Genomic DNA, 26,577 nt, shown 5'->3' with positions numbered 1-26,577 from the left:
GATCGTTTTCTACATTTTCTTTTTGGTTATATATTTTTAAATTGATTTTTTTTTTTTCTGTGGACAAGATTGCAAAAGCAATATCAGCCAACACAGACTGTATTATTTTATTTTTATGCCCTTAAAATGACACCTCTCATCAAATTAGCTTCTTTGTGCAGTCCCATTTTGATTCAGTCGTGGCCCGAGGTGGTGCTTTACTCATTTCTGTTTAATTTTCACCTCCCCTTTTCCATTCTTCATATTCATTTATTTTCTGTGTATAGGATGGTTAGGGGTGGGGGGTATTAAATTGCCAGAAAATTGGATATTTAGGAAAACCGACTGTGTGGAAGAAAATGGACTGACTTCTTTATCCCTGATGTGTCATTTTCCATCTCTTTTCCCAGTTTTTGTCCCTCCCTAGAGGCTGGGTACCACACATACACGTTCTTCTGCACTCTTATTTCCAGACTTTAATGGAACATGTGACACATGGGAGGAGGAAGGCGTGTCTTTAATTTATCTGGCAGATGCAGCCCCCGTCACTACCCTCACCTCTCCATCCAAAGACCCCTTAGGAGATGTCTGCACTCACAGAAACATTAGTACCCCAATTCCTTCCACAAATTCGTTATTTTTTTCTGAGCCCAAATGATAGGATTATCTTGTGCTCTTTGGCACACATGATGATGAGATTTTGGCAGGTTTGCAGCAGTTCATCTCCCAGGCTTCCCCACTTCCCATAAACCCGTTGGCCGCTAAGGGACATCATGCTGTAGGTTTCAATCTACTCTTCATTCCTGCAGGGAATAACCCTGAGTTAACACACCGTAGAAGGTCAAGCACTGAGAGATCCTGGGATTAATTCCCCATGAGCAAGCCCACAGTTATCTTTTGGTTAATTTTATTATGCTTTCAGCTAGCAATATTATTGCAGTAGTATTATACAGTTCTTAACACATTTTACCATGTTTAAATCTAGCAGATTTTTCCTCAAGCCAATGCAAAAAAAATGCATCTGCAGGTTACGTCTGGGACTGTCCAGAATTTATATGGAATTTGTGTTTGTTGTTACTGTACAAGCGTGTGTCTAGACTTCACAGAGAGTTGGAAGTGCTGTCTGATTTTAAGAATTGTTTATAATGTTGATGATGTTTCCAGATGTACATGGCATGCTGCTCCTTCGGCTAAAGAGCAGCAGACATCTGTGGGAAGCTATAGGAAAGGATGAGAGAAAGAGTGAAGGAAAGAGAGAGAGAGAGAGAGAGAGAGATGACAGAGGCAAGAGTGCGAGGATGAACGCTAAGGCAATGACAAGTCTGTGTGACTCAGTCAGCTAAAGCTGTTTTATGCTCATCTGGCTTTATGCAATGGGTCTCATACTGCCATATTTATCCTTAAAACCTGTGTCTGAACATTTTCACACACATTATGATTCATCGATAATTTTTATATTTAATCATATTCTAACTAAATGCTATTCTTTTGAAGTACTTATCTATTCACTATAGAATCCTGAGAAAAAAAGTATCTTTCCACAAAAATGTTAACCAGCACAATTGGTTTCAACATTGATAATAATAATTTTTTTTAATAACTAAGTGACTCTACTGTAAGTTTTATTTCAGAGTAATCAAAATGATCCAGGAATTTTTCACGCTAGTCATACATACTAAATGTTAAAGTCAACATCTATGTTGGCTGTGCAATTAGTAAACCTCACGAAACACTATGAAAACCTGTTTTCCACATCAAGTAAATACTCACATTGCCCATCCTCTCTCCGTGTGGTGGAAAAATCACTATGTTGCCATGGCCTTTTCTTTGGTTTGAGAATTGCAGGAGTTTTCCCCCCTGCCTACAGAAAACTGCCCCCAAAAGGGGAGTTTCATCAGCAATGACTTTAAATTGACAGTTCACTGTGTCTGTCAGTCCTTTAAAGCTGGCAGTGAGTCAAGCGTTTTTGGTGTCACCTTTCTGAAGGACTTAATGTCCTGCATATTTCTCTCAGGGGGTAGCAGATGTACTTGTCTTATACGAGGGCAAAACAGTTAGTTTTAACTGAGAGCTTTTTGTTGAATAAATATGAGATCCTCCGCCGGTGTTGCTGCCAGCAGCTTAATGGCCAAACCAGTCCAGGAAGAGAGAACTTGGGCTGTTATTCTACAAATGCGTTTGTCTTCCTTTATGTCTCGTCCTCCGATGGGGAAAAACTCTTTAAGCCAAAAAGTTATGTGTGATCTTAAAGTATATAGAAAGTTCTGGCTTGTCTGCATTAATTCAAAAATTCAAAACCCACTCCAGACATAATCTCATTGCTCTTTAAGAGCTCTAGGCTAATGTTAGACTACCACTGAAACGGAATCAATTGAACACTGAGAATATGAAACTGACTCTCTTAGCTGATGACATTAAGAGATGGGGCATAAACTTTAATATTAGTTACTGTTCTTTACCAATCAGTTGCTTTATTTCTGTGCAGTACATGCTAGTAAGAAGTGTTCAAAAGATATTTTACTTACCATAAATAATAGGATGCTGCTCTTGTACATGGTTTTGTGAACTACATCCCTATTTTTTTCCTTCTGTTTTGTCACAGATGTTCCATTTACAGGCACTCCGCCCACCTACGGTTACGACGCAGACCGAGCGGAGGAGCAGCGCCGACACCATGACATCCTGCCCTACATCGATGACTCCCCCTCCTCCTCCCCTCACCTCAGCTCCAAGAGCCGCAGCAGTCGAGACACCCTCTCCTCCGGCTCGATCGAGTCCTCAAAGTCTGTAAGTCACTTCCCGTAAACCCCTTGCCAGACAGAGAGAAATCTGACATTTAGATTTTTTTGACATTTTGACATTTGAATAACTACATTATTTACTTGTTTATTATTACAGACTGCTATGAGAGCAATAAAGCTAGCACAGCTATGTATGAAATTTCTTGCCATGGACAATACAAAATATTTGACTGCAGATTGCCACAAATGACCAGTCAGACTTCTCAGATGCCCTTGTAATAATAGTAGCTAATTATTTTGTTGGGCATTGAGAGATGAATGCTTTCTTGGTGGAATGCGAAGGTAAAGAGTATGCATTAGAGATTTATTTATGCATGCATTGTTCCATGATAAGAATCCAACCCGTATGCCATCTGTGAAGCAGTCCATTATAAATAAATGTACCAGTAAACCCACATGTATTTATAGCCTCAATGGTAATGGTACACAACAAATCCAGTGAGCTGTGAAATTTGGCAGTTTTCAAAGCTTGCAGATTCTGAAGTGCTGAGTCTGCATATAGTACTATTCTAATTAAAAATGTACTGCTTATCTTAGCTTAGTAAATATTATATAGCTCGGCACTGTGCAAAAGAATCTCACATCATTCATTTCATGCAGTCATGCGTGGTCTAAAGAAATTCTTTCTAGATGCTGTATCAACCAAGGTTTAAAATTATCATAGCTTTCATTTCAGAGCCTCAGGAAACTGTCTTCATCGTGCGTAGTGGCCATGCCATCAAATTAAATTACTGATGGTAAAACAGAGCTTACTTGCTTCAATGACACAGCTATTGGCTGTCAAATTGATTGATATCCCTCCCTGCCAATACCATGCCCAGAGGCGAGCAGTTTATTTGGATCCTTATGACCTCAGTGTTTAGCTCCCACATGGGTTTTTATTAATACAGAGTAGATGCTCACCTGCACACATTTGTACACCCTTCCCCAGTAGCAGACCTACATGCTCTGTGTTTACCCAACATACACACAGTCAGGGATTTAAAATATGGATGATTCAAAGAGGGATTTGCTATGTAAACGTCTTAAATTGAGCTGCAAATAAACCTGCAAATGACACTACAGAGGGATGGTCACCCATTTTTTCATGCACATTTTCTTAACCTTGTAAGAACAGAAATAGATCAGATTTGAATGAGTGTAATTTCTCTGTGTCTGCACAGAAAAGTTACATCATGCTGTCACTGAAAGCTGTTTTAGATGGCCACTCTATTCAAATTGAGCTGAAAATAACCAAAAAAAGGTCCAGTGTCCTTTATTCAAACTCCCCATTTTCAAAAGATTGAATGTGGATGAGCAAATATGAACAAATTGTTATGTTCAAGAAAATAACTATATTGAAAGTTATACCTTTTCCATACGTTTTTTTCTGTATGTTGGCCTCATATTGTCACATTTCTGTTTTTTATTAGGTCGCATTTCAAAGTACAATATGATGTATAACGTATGAAAATAGCTTGCAGAAAAAACTGATATGGGGAAAGTTAATGTAAAAAGTTCTCTACAATGTTAAATTAACTTAAATTTTAACCCTATGTTTAAAATGTCATCTAATTACATGTGGCTATTTTTTTTTATATTATCTACATTTTCCTTGTTATTATTGATGTACTGTTCTGTTTATGTTCTTTAAACATATGTTTTTAATTTTTTTACTTATAAGCCATTTGTAATTTTTCGCCTGTTTTATGTATAATGAGAAATACGTATTCATCCTTGTGTTTTCAATAAGCAAGGGTTATTGTTTGAGCAGTAGAGATGAGCTCAACTCATTGTCATGCGCTAAGACACTGACATGCTTTGATTAATAAATATGTGGATGAATAAAAGATGGTGGTCTAGAAATACAGGGCTGCCCCCTGGGGTGAGAAGTCTCGCACCCATGAGTTCATGAATAAAACCTTGATTTCCACCTTCCCCCTGCTGCAGGATTCAATGGCGGGATTTACTCTGTCATCAGTTCGTGAATTTAGTAGAAATGTATGCAGTGCATCACTTTTAGCGTCACTTCAGCTTTAAATCTCGATACAAGCCAGCAGAGTCCGCAATGATAACACAGTCATGTTTTTTCCTGAAATCTGGATTAGAACGTCTCATGAGACTATTACAAACATCTGTGGTTTCCACTACCTGTGCTGTGGCCATGGAAACCAACATTTCAGGCCCATTTAGCCTTAACCAACACACATGACACAAGATAGATATGTCTCTTCTGGATGGATTCGTGGTCTGTAGTATCTTTGATGCTTTTCTCAGAGCTTGGTGGTTAGCAATTAAAGGCCTTATTCAGTTCAAAGGTGTTATGATTCTCATGTAGCCCATGATTCTCCTGTAGCCAAGACAGTTATTGTAAGACCAGGGAGCAGCTCCATTGAACCAGTGCCAAATCACTTTTTTATAGCTCATTCCAGCAATGCCAGTATGTAATTTAACGTCATGTGATTTAAGAGTGTGTTGTTCAGAAGCGTGTGAGTGAGCTCTTTCTCTGTTAACGCAGGCGGAGTTGGACCTAGAGAAGGGATTGGAGATGAGGAAAAGGGTGTTGTCTGGAATCCTGGCCAGTGAAGAGACCTACCTCAGCCATCTGGAGGCGCTGTTACTGGTGAGAGAGATGCAAGTTTGAATCTGACAACAGTGTGCGCTTGAATTTGCACAAGGTGTGTTGCAAGGAGTCTTATTAGTGAGATGTATGGGTTGGCTGGGTGATTATGCCACAGAGCTTAAAGTCCATTACAAAATGGCCTATCCATCATCTGCAACAGGAATGTCATGCATTTAAATGCAAGTGAATGTGATGATGTACATTAGCAGTGCTAATTTAAGCTAAATGCACTCTAAAACTCTGGCTCAGTACAGTCATACATTAAACATACTTTGTTTTTACACTACCACTAAGATTTTATTTGAAAAATAACACATTAAATTGATAGTTTAGTGTAAAGGCATTTATAACGTACAAAAGATTTATATTTCAAACTTTCTATTCATCAAAGAATCTTTAAAACGTATAACGGTTTCCAACTGAAAATTCAGCTTTGCCATCACAGGAATAAATTATATTTAATTCGTAAAAGATAACGCACATCATTATCACATCAATATACTCACAATATTATGTATTAAAAATGATCTTACTCCTTTTACTGTAGTTTTGGTCAAATAAATGCAGACTTGTAGAGCATAAGAGACTTCTTTCAAAAACAACAAACTATTACCAACCCACACTTTTAAACAGTAGCGTATGCTTGATTAGATTGTTAAAAACACATACCTTTGGGTCTTTCTCAGTTGCACTGCAAATTGAGATTGTTCATACCTTGTCTTTCTTTAGTGATAAGCAGACTTACTAAAACATGTTGACATGTCCAAATGTCTATTCCTGCTCCTTTGTCAGCCCATGAAGCCCCTGAAAGCAGCAGCCACCACCTCTCAGCCTGTCCTGACTGTTCAACAGATCGAAACCATCTTCTTCAAAGTGCCTGAGCTTTATGAGATCCACAAAGAATTCTATGATAGCCTTTTACCCAGAGTGCAGCAGTGGAGTCACCACCAACGCGTGGGAGACCTTTTCCAAAAACAAGTGAGTAACATTTTCTAAACAGCTATTACATTAAAATGGACCCATTTTAGTACTTGTGAGATTTTGTGTCGTCTTATGTTATACATTTTCTCATTCTCTGGAACATTGGAAAAAATCTTATGATCCAATAAGATCCTCCCTTTTTTTTCTAGAATATATCCTGTTTACTATGAATTACTATGAATACTATGAATTTCATGTCTTTTTAAAATCTATATATTATCAGAATCTGCTTTCCTTCATGTGATGTAATTGTTCATTTTAGAACCAAGAGTCAAAGAGTCATTTAGAGTCAAATTTTATTCTTATCATAGTGGAATCGCATCAGCTGTCCGGTCTCTTTTGTGCGCCATGAGGCTGAATAAAAATTAACATTTATCTCCAAATCAAGGAATCCTAAATTAATCATTTATGGCCCTAGATCAACACCGCACAGTCACACAATGTCTGGACTGCAGGAGCCTGTCTAATGTTGAAAAACACATCTCAATGCTTTCTTTTTTCACCCAGCCACTTGGGCAGATACTACAGTGTGTGCTTTGTGTCTCGAGGAGAGGGCTATTAATAGTGCCATTCGAAGATTGTGTTCTCTATCTCTTGCCCCCCCGCTCTTTTCCATTAAGTTCTTTCCTCACGTGACTCTACTGTTAGGGGGGGGGGCAGATAAATCCCCCCTCTCTCTGTCCACGCATTGTGCGCGGGAGTCTTATTCTACATTTATTTATCTTTCCATTTTCCCCTTCATTGTTCCCCACTTTCACTGTCCCACATTCAATAATCGAAAACTATAGTCAGCAAGTTGGGTTTTCTCTCAGAAGGTGTTGGGTTTTCCACAGACAGTCAGTTAGTCTGTCATTTTGACCGGAGGCTATTTGTCACTGATCCCCTCGCCCTCTCCCACATCCATTAGCGAGAATCCGGAGGCAGAAGGCGAGGCAGCGCTTGAGGAGGCAGCTCCCTAAAAAGACAGTTGCTCGCAGCAGGAGAGAGAACAAGATGTATGAACGAGAAAGATTTAGTCAGTCAGTGGTAGAAATGTCTCCTGCTGTTTGTGTTGTTCCTTCCTTCCAGACAGCTCATGTTGAGTAAGTAAACCCAGCGCAAATCATGAAGACAGTCAAAGGTGACGTTTGTCCTGCCCAGCTGTGAGAAAGATGCAAAATATTCCCGCTTTTACTTGCACTTAATAATTTACGCCTGTCACTGACACTCGTATGTAAATTCTCTCCTAACAGCGAGAGATTCTGAAATGCACGTTTTTTTAATGCAGATCTGTGACCTACTTAAACATTAAGTGCAGAGGAACATACTTTCATCTTCAGCTGGGCCTGGCATATGGTCATGTCATCATGAGGAAGTGTGTTGAGGCTGAGAGGATGTGAACACTGCTGTGCTGAAGCCTCTGACAAGCTGTCTCAACCAGCTGACGTATCAACTTTTACATTTCTGTCATGTTTAGATGCATCTCAACCTTCTCAAAACAGCCTTAGCATACATCTTTCCTGTATCAACACTTAATGGGCTGGTTATGTGTTATCTGAATAATGAATACTGACCTGTCAACACGGTGTCTGTGACAGCATTTGCAGAGTAAACTGTAGTTTTCCTTTTTGATGGTGGATTGGGGAGTCATGATATCAGATTTTCACATAATTATCATGGCCAAAATAATTCACAATAACAATAGTTACACTACATTCAAGTTGTATCTATACAACTTTTTTGGTCAATGAATCACACACAGGACATGGAGAGTGAGTTTAAAACCATAACCAGCGTACAAAAAGATATTTCCTGCGGACTGGAGTGTCTAACACCCCATCTTTATTAAATACAAAAATACTACAGTCTGAAAATCTAATTGAGTTTCTTCCACTACGTTTTTTTCTCTGTATTTTCTTGCCATAATGATTCACACATAGTACACAACAGCGACAACCTGAACAATTTGTATCCCACAAATAAAATATGATGTCTCCTCTGACTATGGTCTCTTAGATTAGTTGGTTTTGTATGTTTTAAATACATTTGATTTGAAGTTGCTTCATCATGTCTGTTTACATTGCTAAATTTCCAGTTTCTTACTACAGCTTAACGCATCTCCTCACAGCGCTCAGCCACGGTTTGACTCGGCCGGGCATGTGTTGTCGTTGCTTTATTACGGTCATCATCTCTCTCCACGCTGTAATGAGGTTGTCGCAGAGTAAATTCCCGTCCTCCACGCTGCAGATAGATTCTGGCCCAAGGCGGCTGTTTCTGCTCAGCATGGAGAGGATTGCACACACTGAGAAAATGACTTCACTTATGGACTCTTTGGCCAGTGCAGTGAAAGATTCCCGGACGTACCACCAAGCCTGGACGTGTACCAATGGGGTCATACCAATTTATCTTTCGTTCCTGTCCAACAGTTGTTAGATGGTTCAAGGATGGGTCACCCAAAAATGAATGCTCACCCTCATGTTGTTCCAAACCTGTACGACTTATTTCTTCTTTGGGACATGAAAGAAGATATTTTGAGAAATGGCTCATTTCTGGTTTTGTTTTTTGTCACTGGAAGTCAATGGAAGTCAGTAGTCACCAGAACTGTTTGTTGACCAACAAACTATCATCAAAATATCATGTTTTATGTTTAACAGAAAAAATAAAGTAAAGGCCAATTCACATTGCTCCGACAGACACCAAGCAACAGCAACAGACACTTTGCCGATCAGTTTGTTACTCATCATCTGTTTTTGGTCTGCTCTCATTTGTCGTGTCTGAGAAGTGACGTACTGTAATCTGGTGATTGGCCGCGTTGGTCGGCGTCTGTCTGTGCAGTGTGAACTGGCCTTGATACATGTATGGAGTGACATGAGAGTAAATAAGGATAGAATTGTCATCTTTTGGTGGACTATCCTTTAAAGGTACAGTAACAAAAACATACTGCCCAAGGGCCCAAAAGAGTGGAAAGTGTAAAGCTAAATGACTACAGATTAGGACTGTGTAAAGAAATCAGAAACATATTCTACAGTTTTGTAAACTGCCCAAATCCGCATAGTCAGTACAGACAGACAAATACTGTTTAAGTTGGCTCTGCTCCAGCTTGTTTATTATCGCGCATATACACCCACACAAACTCTTTATCATCTAATGTATACAGTATTTGTGTTCTCGGAGATTGATTGATCTGTAAAGAGGTTTCCAGCACTGGCAGGAAGGCTATTGAGTTTGGATGGGCTAAATCAGATTTCCAAATGTGCTTTTTACAAGCGCCAGCCACATGCATTAATTGCTCACTGAAGAGTTGGCCTCTGCTGCCATGGCAACCACTGTAGGCTCTATAGCCACGCACGGCAATGGCCCAGCTGCTCCTGCAGCGAAGACACTGTCCCGGCTGTCTGCCCCATGTCACCATGGCGAGTCCATGCGTGCATCTCACTCATTAATGATAGTGTCACTGTTAGCCAGGAGCGGGAACTGCCATCTTGGATGTACTCATAAATCTCCACAGTTTACATCCTACTGTTTTAAAGTCCACCATACATGGGCAACAAAGACAAAAAGATGCATGAGTGGGAATGACTCACTTTGTTTTCTCTTCCTGCAGGCTAGCCAGCTTGGATTGTACAGGGCCTTTGTGGATAATTACGAACTCGCAGTGGAGACCGCGGAGAAGTGCTGTCAAGCGAACACACAGTTCGCAGAGATCTCTGAGGTAATGCCTACTGGATTGCTCAAGGTCTTTTTTATTCTAATACTGGAACAGATACCTCTACCCAAAATTCCCAGCTTATTTCTTACCAAAGCAAACAAACACAAGCTTCTGATTGGTCAGAAGCAATAGCATCCTGTAACAAACCCAGGCTAGTGAAAATATTAGTTGCTACCAATACTAGTGAAATTTAATGATTTCGATACCAGAGCAAAAACAATTATGCACTTATGCTTCAAGTTTATAAAATAATTTTCCACAGATATCTTTGTGAACAATTCATACATTCTTGTTTCATTTTTTTAATTTGTTTTGACCATGTAATTTTTTTTCCAAAATGTCATAACTCTTTAGGTGATAACACCACCGTAGACTTAAAACTCAAACTTATTTGTGATCAAATGCAAGCTTGCATTCAGATCTGCCTTCATCCATTCCCCCTCACCCCTACTTTTATTTATTTATTTATTTATTTTATTTAAATAATAATGTTTCACTCGGATGTATGCAGATTATCATTAGACAGCATCAGGCCTACTTGGCTGCATTGAGATCTGATATTGTGACACAAATTTTATATATACATATATATGCAAGTAAGAAAACAAGAAAGTGGAATTGTTGCCTCAACAACCTCCAATCGGATCTACTGTGATATGTTGATGCATCCTGCCATCAAAGAACAAGTCATTTCCATTGTTTATGCAGGCCTTTACCTGCTGCACTTCTCCATGGGGTCAATCAGAGTGAATGATTAAAAAGAGAGACCATTACCAACCAGCATAGCAGATCTAAAAGCGGTGCTCAACCCTCTTCAGAGTTCAGCGGGAGATTTTATGCCTTGCTAAATGTTATGAAGAGGGTGTCTAGAATAAAATCTACATGATGATGCTCACCTCGTCCCACTTTATTCCCCCTACCAGCTGTTGTCATGCCAACTACTACTTCCTTTTACAGTTTGGATTTTCCTCCCTTCTAACACGAACAAAAGCAAACATTAGGATAATTGTTTGTTCGCACTTGCGGGGGTTGACAATTTCTAGTGGGTTCTATAGTGTATTGCCGCCAGTGCAAAGCTTGCAATAGGAAACATTTACTTACAGCAAATGTAGAGCAAATGTGACAGGCTAATTTATTAATTTAGTCTCTCCCGAAAGGGATTCTTTCGATATACAGCAAAGGGAGGAGGGAGAGTTGAATATACACAGTAATAGAACAAGTAGGCTACACTCTCAAGCATGTAACAGCAAGTGTTGTTTGTTTTTACATGTAATGTTTAGACTGTTGTGTGCAACACTGATGAGCTCTGAGGTTGGCAAAACAGCTGACTAGTGATGCCAAATTAACCATTACTTTGTTCATGACTGTGAAATGAGCTGAGAGCCAATGAACACCGTTTGTTAGGAGAATATCTGCTGTAATATGTGAAATAGTGGTTCTGTAATAGTAATCTGATGTTCTTTTTTAGATTTTAGTTACCAGGGCTGTGTGATGGTGTGCACTTCACAGGTTTATTGATCATGAGTTTGTCTCTGATATCTCTGCAGAGTCTCAAGGTCAGGAGCACCAAGGAGTGCAAGGACCTGACAGCCAAATACTCACTGGAAAGTAAGATACAACAAGATTGCATTCATTGTTTTCATGTATATCGTTACATTTAAATGATCATTATATTATCTGTGGTATTTTCATTGAGTTTAAGTGTTGCACATTTTGCTCCCAGCATGTAATATGTATCCTTCTTTTAAATTCAGTCGCATAAAACCCATTGAGTGGGTGGATTAGATAAGGTTTCAAACATCGGCATTTGAGCCTGCAGTATGAAAGTGGCTCTTGGGAATAATCACCCACTGTGTGTGTTCTCTTCTGTCTTGTTTCTGCCAGCTCTGCTCTATAAACCAGTGGACAGAGTGACACGGAGCACGCTTGTTTTACATGTGAGTCAACCTTAATTTATCATAATATTTTTTTAGCATTGCTTAAATGTGTAGTGTTTATCATTTTTACTATTGCTCATATTTAGAGAATGTTCCATTTGCCAGAGAAACACTCTTCTGCGGCCATATTTTTGGCAATACCAACTTGTGGCATGCAAGACCAACTCCTATCTATTTAAATGGGGAAATACAGAAATCTCAAAAACTGCTGGCCAAACTCACATTTAAATAACATTTCAAATCAGCCATAAAATCTGACATGAATTATCTCATAAAAGTTGTTTCTTGCGCTCAAAGAGTGTTAAAAAAAGCATGCGGATGTGCAGTTCTCAGCACGAGTCTCGGGTTTCTAAAGAAACTGGAGCTTCTAACAACCGCTGCAGTGATGCAATAACTTTACCAATTGGTGATTGACTCTTTTATTTAGAAGGTGGGACTAATACCGTGTCTACACCAGACGCGAGCTTATGTTTGATGTTTGCATGTATTTTATACAGGATCTTCTGAAACACACACCCTCCAGTCACCCAGATTACCCCCTCCTTCAGGACGCCCTCCGCATCTCACAGAACTTCCTGTCCAGCATTAATGAAGAAAGCACACCTCGCCGCCAGTCCATGACAGTGAAGAAGGGAGAGGTGAGTGCAGAAACCCCTCCTTCCTTCCATCTTACCCTTCTCCCTCGCTCTCATATGTCCTCCATCTTGTTTACGATAGAGTGTATTTGTCAAAAACGTATTTTTAAAGGGTAAAGGAATGTCAAAATTCCAGGTCGCATATAGTTGCAGGTGCCCTGAAGCCATTCAGCCAATGAACTCCCATCAGGATATACAGACTAGTCATTTTCATCCATCTCAGAGCCAACCCACCCTCTGCTCTCTGTACAACCTGTCCTTGGGCGACAATGCCTTCTCTTTATTTCACACTAACATATACTCTCAATCTCCACAGAGGCTTTATGCTATAAATAAAACATCCTCTATTTGTTACTGAACTCTTCGCTGCATTTGAGTTGTTTGTGCTCAGATCTAGTGGGATTTATTTTTAATCACCTCTTCGGTTTCTGCTTACTAATGCTCTTGAGTCATGATGATGTCACAGGCGCATACCCTTCCTGACCCCAGCAGAGAAACTCATCCTTGAAAGGATCTTGGGAATTAAAGATATGTTTGGTTTTAGACACAGACTCTCTGTACCACCCCCTTCATTCCAGCAATGTGGCCTCAGGAGAATGGCAGATGAATTGTTGCTGTGTGATTGATGGCGAGCAGCGCTTGCTTGTAATTTGCCTTAATGAGCCACCTTGCTCTGACTCGCAACTCATTGATTATTCATAATAGGCCATCTTGTGTGGAGCAGGCACCACCCACTTTGAGTAAACGGTGAGGAGGAGTTTCTACAACGCTCCCACCTTCCTCCCTCGGGCGCGTGCGGACAGACCAACTGATCAAATATTGATAGTGTGTGCATGAAACGAACTCATGGAAATCAATGTGTTGTTGTGGAGCTTATTGTCTTTCAGTCCAGTCGAAGAAAATACAAGCTTTAGTTTGCCTTCCTTCTAGATGATTATGAAAGCATGCTTTCTTTAATAGCTAAGACTAGCTTCACTAATACTATTTCTCATGCTTCAGGGATTTAAATAGTATTTGAGATACTGACTTGAATCACGCGTCTTGTTGACGATCACCTAGCAAGCACCCAGATTACCATAGCAACCATATATCAGCATTCTAAACATTTCTTTGAACACCTTAGCAACTGTATAGCTATGCTCAACTTTTTTTGTAAAATATTTTGTTAGCGACTAAGGAGGCACAATATATTGTTTATAGGCCAATATTAGAGTTCTTTTATTTTTATTTAGTGTTTGTAATTCATTGATGTTGGACGATATTGGATATATATCAGCTGATATGTTAGGGATTTTAACCCTGGATGATCCTGCGTATACTATGATCATTTTCCAGCATTGAAAAATTAAAGCTGTTATTGATGTTTGCAGAGCTTCATTTGACTGGAAGTGTTAAAATGGCATTTATTTTTGTCAGCTACCACCATTATTTGACTCGCAGATCTAGCATTCTGTTTGCTCTGTCAGACAGAGATAAAGTAGTGTGGTAAGGTTACATTGAATTATAAAATGTATTTGAATGAATTGGCCTATAGAGAGAGAGAGAGAGAGATGTGCATGTGAATAACCTGCATCTGTGCAGCGTCTCTCTACTAGCAATGAAGCTGTGACTTGAAACTAGCTGTGCATTAAACGGTTTTATTACACAACTTCCATCCATTTAGAATCGAGTTTTCAGACAGACAATGGTATAATGGATTTTTCATTGTACCTGCTCATTTCCCCTTTTTTCACATTTAGATTACCATCTAATGCTTTTAAAAAAAAAAAAAAATCATTCTTTAATGCTGTTAAATGTAATCTTTAGAAAATCCCGAAATGAATATCCTTTTTTAATAATGTTGTGATGCCTACATTTGCTTGTAGCATTCTAAACAATTAATTTTAGTTTTTAGTGTTTTTTTTATTTATTTAGACAAAATAGTATAGTAGCCTATATTTTATATGATATTGTATGTATATAGCCATCAGTTTCCTGCCATAACATAAAAATAATTATTGGCTTATTCGTTTCAGCTATAATTTTTACATCATTATTACTTTATATTGTTTAATTCATTTATTTCATTTAGTTATTCTAGAGATGCATCTAGCTTGAGCTGAGAGGTACAGTATGGTGCCCTAAGCATACTTCTTTGGTTGATGCCACTGAACAATGATCTCATTATTTAAGAGTAACTTCAGAACTGATATCAGTGGGCAGCTATAAACATTAGCATGATTGTTCAGGTCATGGTTGCGTTGATGAGCTAGCGCTTCTAGTGTTACCCGTGCTGGAAACTGGAGGTATGCGGGTGAGAGAGAGAGAGAGAGAGAGAAAAGATTCAGGGTGGCCCCAGAGGCCTGCGCTAGCTGGGCCAAAGCCACTTAATTAAAATGCAAATGAACCTGCCGTTTTCAGAAAGCAGCTTTCCGCGTCTGCGATACAAGCGCGCACAGCAATGTGTGATGGGCTTTTTATATGTAGCTGCACACATGTAACATTGCTGACTGCGTACATACACACACTCATTCAAAATGTAAATAGGCATATGAAGTCTATGCACTAAAGACACATAAACGCCAACACACAGAAGAAATTAAAACATGCTAAATCCTATACAATAGATACACATCAAACGAAAGTGCATACAAAACCAGATGACCTCGGGCACTTCAAAGCCACCTGCTCTATTCAAAAGACTATCAAAAACATATGCATGTCAACGTACCACACACAGACTGATGTGAAGAGCGTTTTGCTTCTTACCTTTAGGGCACAATCTGTTGAGAGGTGATTTAAGCACATAAATGTGGGGCTTTATTCCTTATTAAAGTGACACTTAATGATAGGCTCAAAATACTAATAATAACAGAAATATTCATATAAAAAAAAAAAATTTAAGTAGCATATGTTAAAGAGGCTAAAAATGTGCACTCCAGAGGGTTTTTTGTCTTTACAAATACACATTGTTTGAGCTCCACAAACTGCTAATGTTTTTATTTTGAATGTTTAATTTTCAGTGGTTTCAGTCCGTTTTTAGTGGGTTATTATGAGATATTGCCATTGTCATGTTTCTACTGGAGGCGAACTGTTGGAAAATGTCATCTGATGTGCTGAGACAGCTCATTTGAGCGACTCCTCTTTTACAAAGAGGGAAAAAGCACATCGTGTTAACTTTAAACTGATACGATATGGGGAAAGATTTGCACACAGTGTACAGTGCATTACAGTACAAGTGTTTGCAGATGAAATTTAAGTAGGATACCAGGCCTGTTTGTTTTTGGACAAGTGTGTGTGTGTGTGTGTGTGTGTGTGTCTTGCAGAGTGAAGAAGAAAGAGAAAGGAACAGAGGCTTTTGTCTCTTTGCATTTTGCCTACAGTGAGACTGTTCTGGAAATGCCATTCATGTAAACAGTGTTTAGAGTTTTAGTCTGTACTGTTGGGTGTATGTTTTTATTACATTGTTGTTTTTTGGAAAGTATAATGGATAAATGAATAAATATAGTAAACTGGTCACTGGTCTGCTAGGGGTACAGTGATTTTTATGTACAATGTATCTTTTAGTCGAAGTCTTAATATTTTTTTTGCTGCCACTATGCAAGTAATAATAATAATAATATGAATTATATAAATAAGAACAATAATTAAAATCAATCATAATACAGTACCATCACAATAACACAACAGTAATTTTTATTACAATTATTTGACCAAGATTAACTAATAATGAAAAAAAATGTAAAAAAAAAAACATTTTTAACCAAGATTAAGAATCAACTAAAAGAATATTTTTTGTTGTTTGATTTATAATAATAATTGTTGTTGTTGTTATTATTACTATTATTGCCAAATAACCAGTCAAATGTCAATTATACAATTTAGTGGTCATTATGCAAAACATATCTGACTGCAGAATGCCACAACAATAAAGCTCCCTACTACCATCCCCAGGATGGCTGAGTGCATTACCATTGGGACAAGAATCATAAATATGTGCCTCATCCTCCCTTTTGATTTAAGGCTTGTGGCAAAGTGAGAACTTTGAAAGGTCCCTTACTCACACTGATGTGACCAGAAACTATTGTTTCCTGTAAACATGTGGCCCTCCCTTCTTTTCCCGCATTTCTCCTAAGAAGAGTTCAGCAAACACGTTTTGGACAACCTCTTTTGCAATGGTATGCGCTTCCTGCATGATTCCCCTTTGAAACAGGACCATTATAATCTTGCTGGTGTGGGAGCATTTGGGAACATTGTGTTTCCCAGGATCCCGTTTCAGTATTGCTGAGTGCGATCTTATGGGCACAATCAGCTCTTTGAGTCTCTGAATTCACTGGAATCATCTTCCCTATTTCAAGACAGTAACCAAACTACTTACACAGGACCCCGCAAATGATTTACTGTCAAAACGGCTGAGCTGAGGAAAAAGAGGCGCCGTTAACCGCTGATTTAACTGTTTAAACAATGTAATTGCTCTTCCTCTTGGTAGAGATGTGGAAAGAGGCTGTCTTATCTTGTCCACTGCATTTCTGTATGCTAAAAATGGAGCCATGTTTTTGGCGGTGGCATAAGCTGAAATCAAGCCATTACACTTTGTTCTTGAAATGCAATGACGTACTACATATCTGGCACGCTGGGAGTTTTGGAACGAGTATGTGGTGACTCTTCCATCTCTTCCATGTCCCCAGCTGCAGACAGCACATCACTGGGAAATTCACTCAAGCATCCATATGTGTTTGGGTGAGTCAATTGCAGTAGTGATGCTGCACCAAAAAATTAGTGGTCTTGGAATGTGGAGGTGAGTGGAGCCAGGTTAGAGCATCCAATTGGATGAGATGCTTGTGATATCATCTTTTGTTTCCCCACTGCAGAGGTGATGTGTCGTTGTTGGGAGCACTGATGCATGACGTGGCCAGGGGCTGTGTTATGCGTATATGTGTGTGTTTTCACACATTAACTACCGCTTAGGCTTGTGGGACTATCACTTAGCATATGATCTGTGGTCAGGAGTTACCTGTTTCAAAATGTCCTCCCAATTTTCTCATTTCATAAACACAAAGACTCAAAACACACCAGCTCACTGCTCTTTTCTGAGAGTTAATGTCGTTTTTGAAAATAAGGTGGGACTGCCACCTAGTGGCACTTCAGATAAGTCAGAATTGTTCTATTGTTATGTTTGACAGATACTAATATAAACATTTGGGGTTAGTAAGAAAGAAAATGAATACTTTCATTCAGCAAGGATTCAGTTCAAAAGTAACAGTGAAGACTTTTACATGGTTACAAAAATAAATATATTCATATAAATGCTGTGCTTTTGAACTGTTCATCAAAGATTACTGATAAAAAGTACCAGTTTCCACAACAACAAAAATAAAGGAGCACAACTGTTTTTTTACATTGATAATAATATTTACTGTTTCATAAGCACCAACTTAGCATCTTAGAAGGATCATGTGACACTATGTGTATGTATGTATGTATGTATGTATGTATGTATATATATATATATATATATATATATATACATAAAGTCACATGATCCTTCTAAGATGCTAATTTGGTGTATATATATATATATACATACATACATACATATATATATATATATATATATATATATATATATATATATATATATATATATATATATATATATATACATATTATATATATATATATATATATATATATATATAATACACACACATATATATATACACACACACATACATACTTTATTTAATTAATTGTATTTTGTTTAATTAAAATTTGCCTGTTTTATTTTTCTGTATGTCAGAACCGTCAGCTGTTGAAGGACAGCTTTATGGTGGAGCTTGTGGAAGGGGCCCGGAAACTACGCCATGTTTTTCTCTTTACTGACCTCCTTCTCTGTGCCAAATTGAAGAAACAGATTGGAGGGTAAGGAAAATCTCCTTGTCTCTCATCTTCTCTATTCATTTCTATCTTTCCCTAATTCTGCCTACTCACTCTCTTCCTATATTTATGAAATTCAGCTCACAATTACCATATAGGTGTTGTTGAGTCAGACACTCTTGTTATTTTCACAATATGAGCCTAACATCGTGACTCTTCAGATTTGTGGGCTCAGTCTGCACCATCATCCATGCTCTATAATCAAATTCTAGGATGTATTTTTGCCTGAATATAAAATTATTTCCCCCATCGCCCCTTCTTCCCCTCATGCTGTCTGTCTGCAGGAAGAGCCAGCAGTATGACTCTAAGTGGTACGTTCCTTTCTCGGATCTCACCTTCCAAACAGCGGAAGAGTCGGAACCCCTGCCTATCCCGCAGGCCCCTGATGAAGAGCTGGATGCCATTAAGATCAAGATCTCATCCCTGAGGAGTGAGATCCAGAGAGAGAGGGTACAGGATATTTTAGGCAACTTTTCACTCAAATTGTCATGTATAATTTGTTATTAGTTTTTATGAAATTAGAAAAATAGTACAGTTATATTATATTATAATAGTATATTGGTGCTAGTCTTCTCAGACTTAACAGATCTGACTGTATATTAATGTTTTTTTGAGAATCAAACCAGCATATTACAAAGATTTCTGAATGATCATGTGACACTGAAGACTGGAGTAATGATGCTGAAAATTCAGCTTTGCCATCACAGGAATAAATTACATTTTAAAATGTATTGAAACAGAAAACAATTATTTTTAATTGTAGTGAAATTTCACAATATGACTGTTTTTGATCAAATAAATTGAGCCTTGGTTCTTTTAAAATCATTAGAAAAATCTTACCACCCCAAAACCTTTCAATGTTAGTGAATATTTGACTGTAGGAAGCTGTCTTGCTTATCTAGACTGCATTTTTTGGGCCGCATACATGCATTCAAATGTTGACGGCATACTAGGTTTTAAGATTGTTTTTACTTCTATCTCAACAGAGAGCCAACAAAGGGTCAAAGGTAATGGAGAGGCTGAAAAAGAAGCTGTCAGAACAGGAATCGCAACTGCTGCTGAACTCTCCTAACATGCCCCTCAGAGTACAGAACCGCAATGGAAAGGTAAGAGCCAGTGATTCACAGCCTTTCTGTCGTATCTGATGTTCATCCTCAAACTCCTTCTCAATGTTCCTTCTCATGCTCACAGTCCGTGTCGGTTATGCATTTCAGAGCTACATATTTCTGATCTCATCGGACTATGAGCGTGCGGAGTGGAAGGAAGTGATTCGAGAACAGCAGAAAAAATGTGAGTGGCATTGTCACTGAAATCAGGATTTGAACAGGTGATAGTTTTTTTTTTTTTTTTTTTACTGAATGCTTACTTATTTTCCAGGCTTTAAGAGCTTCAGCCTGACATCAATGGAGCTTCAGATGCTCACCAACTCTTGTGTCAAACTCCAGACGGTCCATCAGTTACCCCTCACTGTCAATAAAGATGGTAAGAAAGGTGCACAGGTCTTAAAGACTACATGAAATCAAAGCTGCGTTGTTTTTAAATGTTCCTAGATTTATTGTGCATGATTCTTCAGTGCAAAATGTAAATTAAAAAAAGTAAAAAAAACACCCCTCAAATATAAAATTTGCTCACATCTTGAATGACATTTTTTCTGTTGATATAACCAATAATGCCATATCTTATCCAAAGCAATTTGATTAAATTACAGGAAAAAAATCCAGAGACAATTATTTATTTATTTATGTAGTATTGTTCTATTGTGTTTAAATAATAATTAGTTTTTTTATTGTATTCTTTTTTTATGTATTTAAAATGCATTGAACGGTCCTCTCCACTTTTTTTCTCCACTTGAAGAGGATGAACCTACTGGACTGTATGGATTCCTGAATGTAATTGTCCATTCTGCCTCTGGACTTAAACAGAGCTTAAGTACGTGTCTTTTTCATTCTTCCTCTCTCTGTGCTCATCAAAGTTCATGTATACATTTGCTTAGCCACCACATTAAAGCGTCAGTAACTCTTCCTTTTCCTCTCTTCAGATCTGTATTGCACATTAGAGGTGGACTCCTTTGGTATCTTTGTGAATAAAGCCAAAACAAGAGTGTACAGATACACCACAGAGCCCAAGTGGAATGAGGTAATCCCACATGCCCGTCCCTGTTTATATACCACTGATATGAAAAGACCTGCCTGCTAATACGCTCTTGAGGCTTTAATTCTTAAATAAGAGTAGCATAAGTGAGGCCATGTGGAATATGAAGTCCTCCTGGGCAAATTACATTTTATATTTTAATTAAAAGCAATTACCATCCCCCAATGTAAAGGGGAGAAAAGGAAAGGAAATGAGGCATAGCGGGTGTTAAATCTGGTCAGAGGTACCCTTACACTGTTTGGTGAATTGAGTTCAAAAATGACATTGTATTTGGTTTTTCTAACAAAATGTTGGCATTCTGTGTTGTTTTATTAATAATAATAATAATAAGAAGAAGAATTGTATTATTATTCAGTAGCATGCTGCTTTTTATTTTATTTTTATCTATATTTATTTATTTATTTTCCCAAAAAGAAGTTTTAGCTGCTGTATGCATATATTTGTTATATACTGTGTATTTGTATATATATTTATATATATATATACACATACACATACATATATTCTGGATAATGTAGTTCTTCTGTATTGTTTCTGCCTCAGGAGTTTGAGATTGAGTTGGAGGGCTCCCACACATTACGTCTACTTTGTTATGAAAAGAGCTACAACAAAGCCAAGATGAACAGGGAGGATGGAGACAGCACGGATAGAATTATGGGCAAAGGACAAATCGCGGTATGATCTACAGTCCACTGCATAAACACTGCAACAAACATTTTGCCATTTGTTATTTTTTTGATAAGTATTTAATCATATTTTGAATTAGGTTTTATTTTTATAATTGCTGTTTTCATTTATTATTTAATGTCCTTTTGTCTTTTTTGTCATATTCAAGTAATTTTAGTACTTAAACTTGTTTCAGTTAGTTGCTAAGGCAACACTTTAATTTTTGTTTAAATATTTAATCTAATGTTTTTTTTTCCATCTAATTTTATTTTATTTCAGCTTTATTTCAATGAACAAAAATGATAGTTTTAGTTAACAATAAAAACACTGGTTGGTACCACCCAGGCCTTTGGTATGCACATTTTAAACCAAAAATTGGATGGATGGTCGACTAGTCATTTGTCACTCCCACTATTTAGTTAGTGAGGTCAACTAATATGTTTGTGTCTATTTTGTAGTTATTTAGCCTATATATTGTTGTTGACATCTATATATCAAATTGGCAAATTCCTACTGGTTAAACAGGTGCGTTGCGGGCATGAATTTGCTTGGCTCTCATGTAAACTATTGTGAGCTAAGTGTCATCCTCCATCTGGGCACTCAGTGAGTCTGGTCAAAGGTATATCTGCTCTTATGAGAGACATGGTCCCAGATGGGGACTGGCCTTTATACTCCAGACATTTAATCTTCTTTTTAATAGGTAGGTTGTTATTCACTCTGCCCTTTTAAGGCATCAAATCATCCATAATTCATGTGGCCTGTTTGAAAATGTCACATCCGAAACAACATCAGATCAGCTGACCTATCAGTCCCCTCCCCAGAGAGTTTTGTGGGGTCATACAAAGAGCACAAAATTCTTCTGCCTTACAAAAAATTGCTTGTAAAGTCTAGGTTTAGATGCAGTTGGTTGAAAGTGTCGGTTGGTGTATCATGGGGGAAGAGGGAGGGATTTAGTGGGCTGTGTCCCTCTGTGGTTCTGAAAGCAGACTTGTTTCATCAGTATATTTAGTTGTTATTTTAGTTAGCATTTTAGGGCTTTTTAATGTGTTTACTAATATTATTTAAATATGTTAAAAACTGTAATTTTTTTCAGGGGTGTCTAGTATATCACCTCCATATTGAATATTTTGATGAACTAATGTTTATAATTTATAAAGTACAGTAGAGTTTGTCCAAAAAAACACACATTATTTTAGTTTTTAGAGTCATGAAATGTCTTTTTTTTTCAGTTTCTTTTTAATGTTAGCTTTTATTTTAGTTAGCAAAATTTATTTCATGTACATAAATGATGACAACACTGCATGGCAGCAGTATAAACCTGCTCTGATTGGTGCACTGGATGTCAGTGGCTATGGAGGGATTTATGGGCAGGGCAGGGCAGCTTAGTCAGACTGAGGTAAGTCAAGGGATCATCTACTCTGAACTTGAGGTGCAGAAAAATACAGCTATGCAGATTTACACAAGGAAAGTGTCGAGAGTCGAGACAGTAAAGAATGAAATAAAAGGAAAATAGATCCTTCAGTGAACAGCAGTAGATTTGCGGACTCTTGAAGAATCTGGATGTATTTGCAGTGCAGTGAGTAATTGGATCTCTGTAGCTCAATACTTGCACTAGACTGAGGATTTATTGTTGTTAAAAGAGCTACTGAAACACTTTATCTGATATTGTAGACCTTCTGAGTTATTTGAGTTGATTACAATAGCTCATTGTTGAATTGCAGCTATGGATCTTTTAAGAACAAATATAACCGTTAAGGATGATCCTCAAGGTCCATATTACACCACATCCTAAGGGATTTCCAGTTCCAGCTGAAGATCTCAGTTTCTACACAGTCATAGATGGGATGGAGATGAGTGAAGATGCGGTGGTAGGGCTGGCTGAGGAGGGCTGGGGCTGTTCTCCACCCTTCAAGGACTGTGATGTGGGGCTGGTGGAGGGTGTAGAGGTAGACATTTCCACGCAAACTGCCCTGGCAGGCAAAGGAACAGGGTTATGGTGCCGTGTACAGAATGTCCTGCACAGAAGAAAGGTAAAGAGGGGAAAAATTACAGCTTGTTGTTTGCTAAAAGGGAACTGTATTCAATCATAATAAGCAGTTTAACAGTTGTATTTGGGTAAATGTTTAAGCAGTCATTAGCAGTGTCCTGCAGTGTGACATGATATACTTCATCTAAAATATTTTAAAAAAAGTTTTAATTTATTAGAATGCATGCATTTTTATAGCCTTATATTGAGAGACATTAAATATTTGTTTTAAAAAAAAACATATATTGTATTATAATTACACTTTGATGTTGAAAGAAATCCATGTTATCTGTCAATCAGTTTTAATGATTTTTCCCCCCACTGTTTGTTTATCATGAATACAATATTTTATTTAAAATGTATTGAAATTTCAGTTACCTTGGAAATGAGAATATGAACCACAAGAGATTATATTACTATTGACATCTATTCTGGCTTCCTATATAATATGGATAATAAAAATAAATAAAAACTTTACAAAAATATTTTTCAAGCCAAAATAATGATAATATTATTATATCTATTATTATTATTATTATTATTATTAATATTTTTCAAGCCATAAGTCAAAATGTACCAAAAGTTAATATTATAACTTTCAAATATTGCCATTCATGTCAGCATTCTCACACACACACACACATATATATATATATATATATATATATATATATATATATATATATATATATATATATATATATAATTATGTGTGGGTGGGGTTTTGTTAGCCATTGGAGCTCTAATGACCTTAGTTGGCACTGGTGTTTGGCCGGGCTAAGCCCCAGTTCTCACTCTCTCTCCCTGCCCTGTTGACAGACAGGTTGTAATGACTGAGATGATGAGATTAGATAGCAGTGCAGGATCAGGCCTTACACGAGACCATATGGAGATTAGGCCAGGATGAGGGAAAGGAACATGCTGAATTTGGCCCACTCCAGATGGCCCCACGTTTGCTTAGAGGGATCATGGAAATTGGCTAGTGATGTGCAAAACTGCTGTATGAGGAGAACTGGTATTATAAAAAATGTTCACATCACATCAGGCCCTTCATAACATCTGTGGTGTAATTAACAGATAAAGACACACGTGTAGCCAATCCAAAAGCCCTCTAGATCATCAGAGCCCTCAGAGTTCATATTGGAAATCCCATTGTATTTTACTTTTTCTGTTTCATATCCAGTTGGATCCTCAGATGCTCCAGGGTAAAGACTGGCAGAGAACAGTTATCCCTATGAATGGGGTGAGTATACCCACATCTGCTCCTCTGCTGTAATCCTACCATCCATCTCTATAATTACTAAATATACACCTTTTTCTGAAGATTGAGGTGAAAATATCCATGAAGTTCACCAGCCGGGAGTTCAGCCTGAAGAGAATGCCCTCACGGAAGCCCATGGGTGTGTTTGGAGTAAATATCTCCTCAGTGACAAAGTGAGTCAGCACACATTTTACATGAGGATTAGACATACACTAGAAAATAATTTGGTCCTTTTTACAAAAAGGCGCTTAAAGCACACACATTTTGATGCTATTTTTTTGCATGTTTAGGCATTCACTGTGGCAAAGGAAATTAGAATATACAGAAAATTATAAGCTTCATAGAGCTGCCTTTTTCTATGCAGTGTTTATGGTCTAATTTGATTGACAGTAATGAGGATTGTCTGTAATGAGCTTCCTAATGGGGTTAAGGGCAGAACCAATTAATGCTTTAAAGACAACATGACAATACCAGCACAGATACTTAGACCCTAACATGCGCACTAAAAGTCTCTACATACCGCTGATTAATGTAAAGCATTAAAGAGATAATTCATCCAATAATACATTTTGACATTTTCTCACATTTACCCATTGCAAATCTTTGTTTGTTCTGTTGAACAGAAAAGGCATTATTCTACTCTTTTTCCATACAATGAAAATGTACAGTGAACACAGGCTTTCAACTATTAAGCAGCACAACTGTTTTCAACATTTATAGTAAAATGAAATGTATCTTGGGCACCAAATCACTATGTTAAAATGATAAGAAGGATCAAGACTGCAGTAATGGCTGCAAAAAAAAAATGATATGCAAACCCAAAGAGTAATGTCAAAATGTTAGATTTTGTTTGCATATCTTGTTTTTGCTGAATGTAAAAAAAAAGTGTTGCCCTTTTTTCTGTCCATCATCATTAAAATCAAATGGCTGGTCTTGTGATGTTGGTATTATTTCTTGTCTCAGACGGGAGCGCTCTAAAGTGCCCTACATAGTCAGACAGTGTCTAGAGGAGATCGAAAGAAGAGGAATGGAGGAAGTGGGCATCTACCGTGTCTCAGGAGTGGCCACTGACATCCAAGCGCTCAAAACTGCATTTGACACCAGTGAGTGAGCATTGTCATTTCATTTCACCTTTATTTATATAGCACTTTATACAATACAGATTGTTTCAAAGCAGCTTTACAGTGGTGAACAGGAAAAAATGATACAATGATGCAAACATAATTCAATTCTGCTCAAAAGCAGCTCTAAAAAGACAATAGTAAACAGTAATTATTCAGTTAAAATCAGTTCAGTGTTGATTTAGTTTGGTTCAACAACTGTGTAAAGTTCATCAATTATGGAATGAGTGGAAAACAGTGATTTCATCATCCAGCACTTTTCAGCTCTTATCCAATAGTGTATTCAAGTCAGTAAAATTGCTGAATATTAAGTGTCCTCAACTAAGTCCAAATCCAAACTCCAAACTCCATTGGTGACAGAAAATGGAGGAAAAAAACCTTGGGAGAAACCAGGCTCAGTCCGGGGGGCCAGTTCTCCCCTGGCCAGATGAACAACATAGTGGGCCCTATTTTAACGATCAAAGTGCATGGTCTAATGTGCTGGGCGCAAGTGCACTTAGGGCGTGTTCAAATCCACTTTTGCTAGTTTAACGATGGGAAAAATGGTCGGCGGAGTAATGGGTGTGTTTTGGCCATAACGTAAAAATAAACCAACCAGAGTCTCATCTCCCATTCCCTTTAAAAGCCAGTTGCGCTCGCGCCTTGACGGATTAGCTATTTAGGCTACATGATGGAATTTGCAAGCGTAAAGACAATGCGTCTCCAGAGAGGAAACGGATCTGCTCGTGCGCAAGGTAAAAGTGCGCAAGCAGACCATCTACGGGACAAGCCGGATTCCACCATATCTTTATGTACACTGTATTAATCTTTTAC

At 37.9% G+C, this 26,577-nt stretch overlaps 1 protein-coding gene across 1 annotated transcript in view; it reads left to right on the top strand.

Moving 5' to 3' along the window:
* The window catches only part of bcr (BCR activator of RhoGEF and GTPase), a 63,255-nt gene that overhangs the window by 31,108 nt on the left and 5,570 nt on the right, over positions 1 to 26,577 (top strand). The window contains exons 2-19 of the mRNA XM_084387004.1: positions 2,582 to 2,766; positions 5,278 to 5,382; positions 6,175 to 6,360; positions 9,947 to 10,054; positions 11,599 to 11,659; positions 11,936 to 11,988; positions 12,486 to 12,626; positions 18,403 to 18,524; positions 18,824 to 18,989; positions 19,526 to 19,645; positions 19,754 to 19,829; positions 19,917 to 20,021; positions 20,394 to 20,468; positions 20,578 to 20,675; positions 21,234 to 21,365; positions 24,566 to 24,625; positions 24,707 to 24,816; positions 25,607 to 25,746. Of these exons, the coding sequence (XP_084243130.1) occupies positions 2,582 to 2,766; positions 5,278 to 5,382; positions 6,175 to 6,360; positions 9,947 to 10,054; positions 11,599 to 11,659; positions 11,936 to 11,988; positions 12,486 to 12,626; positions 18,403 to 18,524; positions 18,824 to 18,989; positions 19,526 to 19,645; positions 19,754 to 19,829; positions 19,917 to 20,021; positions 20,394 to 20,468; positions 20,578 to 20,675; positions 21,234 to 21,365; positions 24,566 to 24,625; positions 24,707 to 24,816; positions 25,607 to 25,746 (2,043 nt within the window). The remainder of the gene's footprint in view (positions 1 to 2,581; positions 2,767 to 5,277; positions 5,383 to 6,174; positions 6,361 to 9,946; positions 10,055 to 11,598; positions 11,660 to 11,935; positions 11,989 to 12,485; positions 12,627 to 18,402; positions 18,525 to 18,823; positions 18,990 to 19,525; positions 19,646 to 19,753; positions 19,830 to 19,916; positions 20,022 to 20,393; positions 20,469 to 20,577; positions 20,676 to 21,233; positions 21,366 to 24,565; positions 24,626 to 24,706; positions 24,817 to 25,606; positions 25,747 to 26,577) is intronic.

The sequence above is a fragment of the Rutilus rutilus genome, assembly GCF_951802725.1.
Source record: "Rutilus rutilus genome assembly, chromosome: 18".
Lineage (NCBI taxonomy): Eukaryota > Metazoa > Chordata > Actinopteri > Cypriniformes > Leuciscidae > Rutilus > Rutilus rutilus.
The sequence above is the reverse complement of the archived record's forward strand: the minus strand, read 5'-3'. Positions and strand labels throughout refer to the sequence as shown.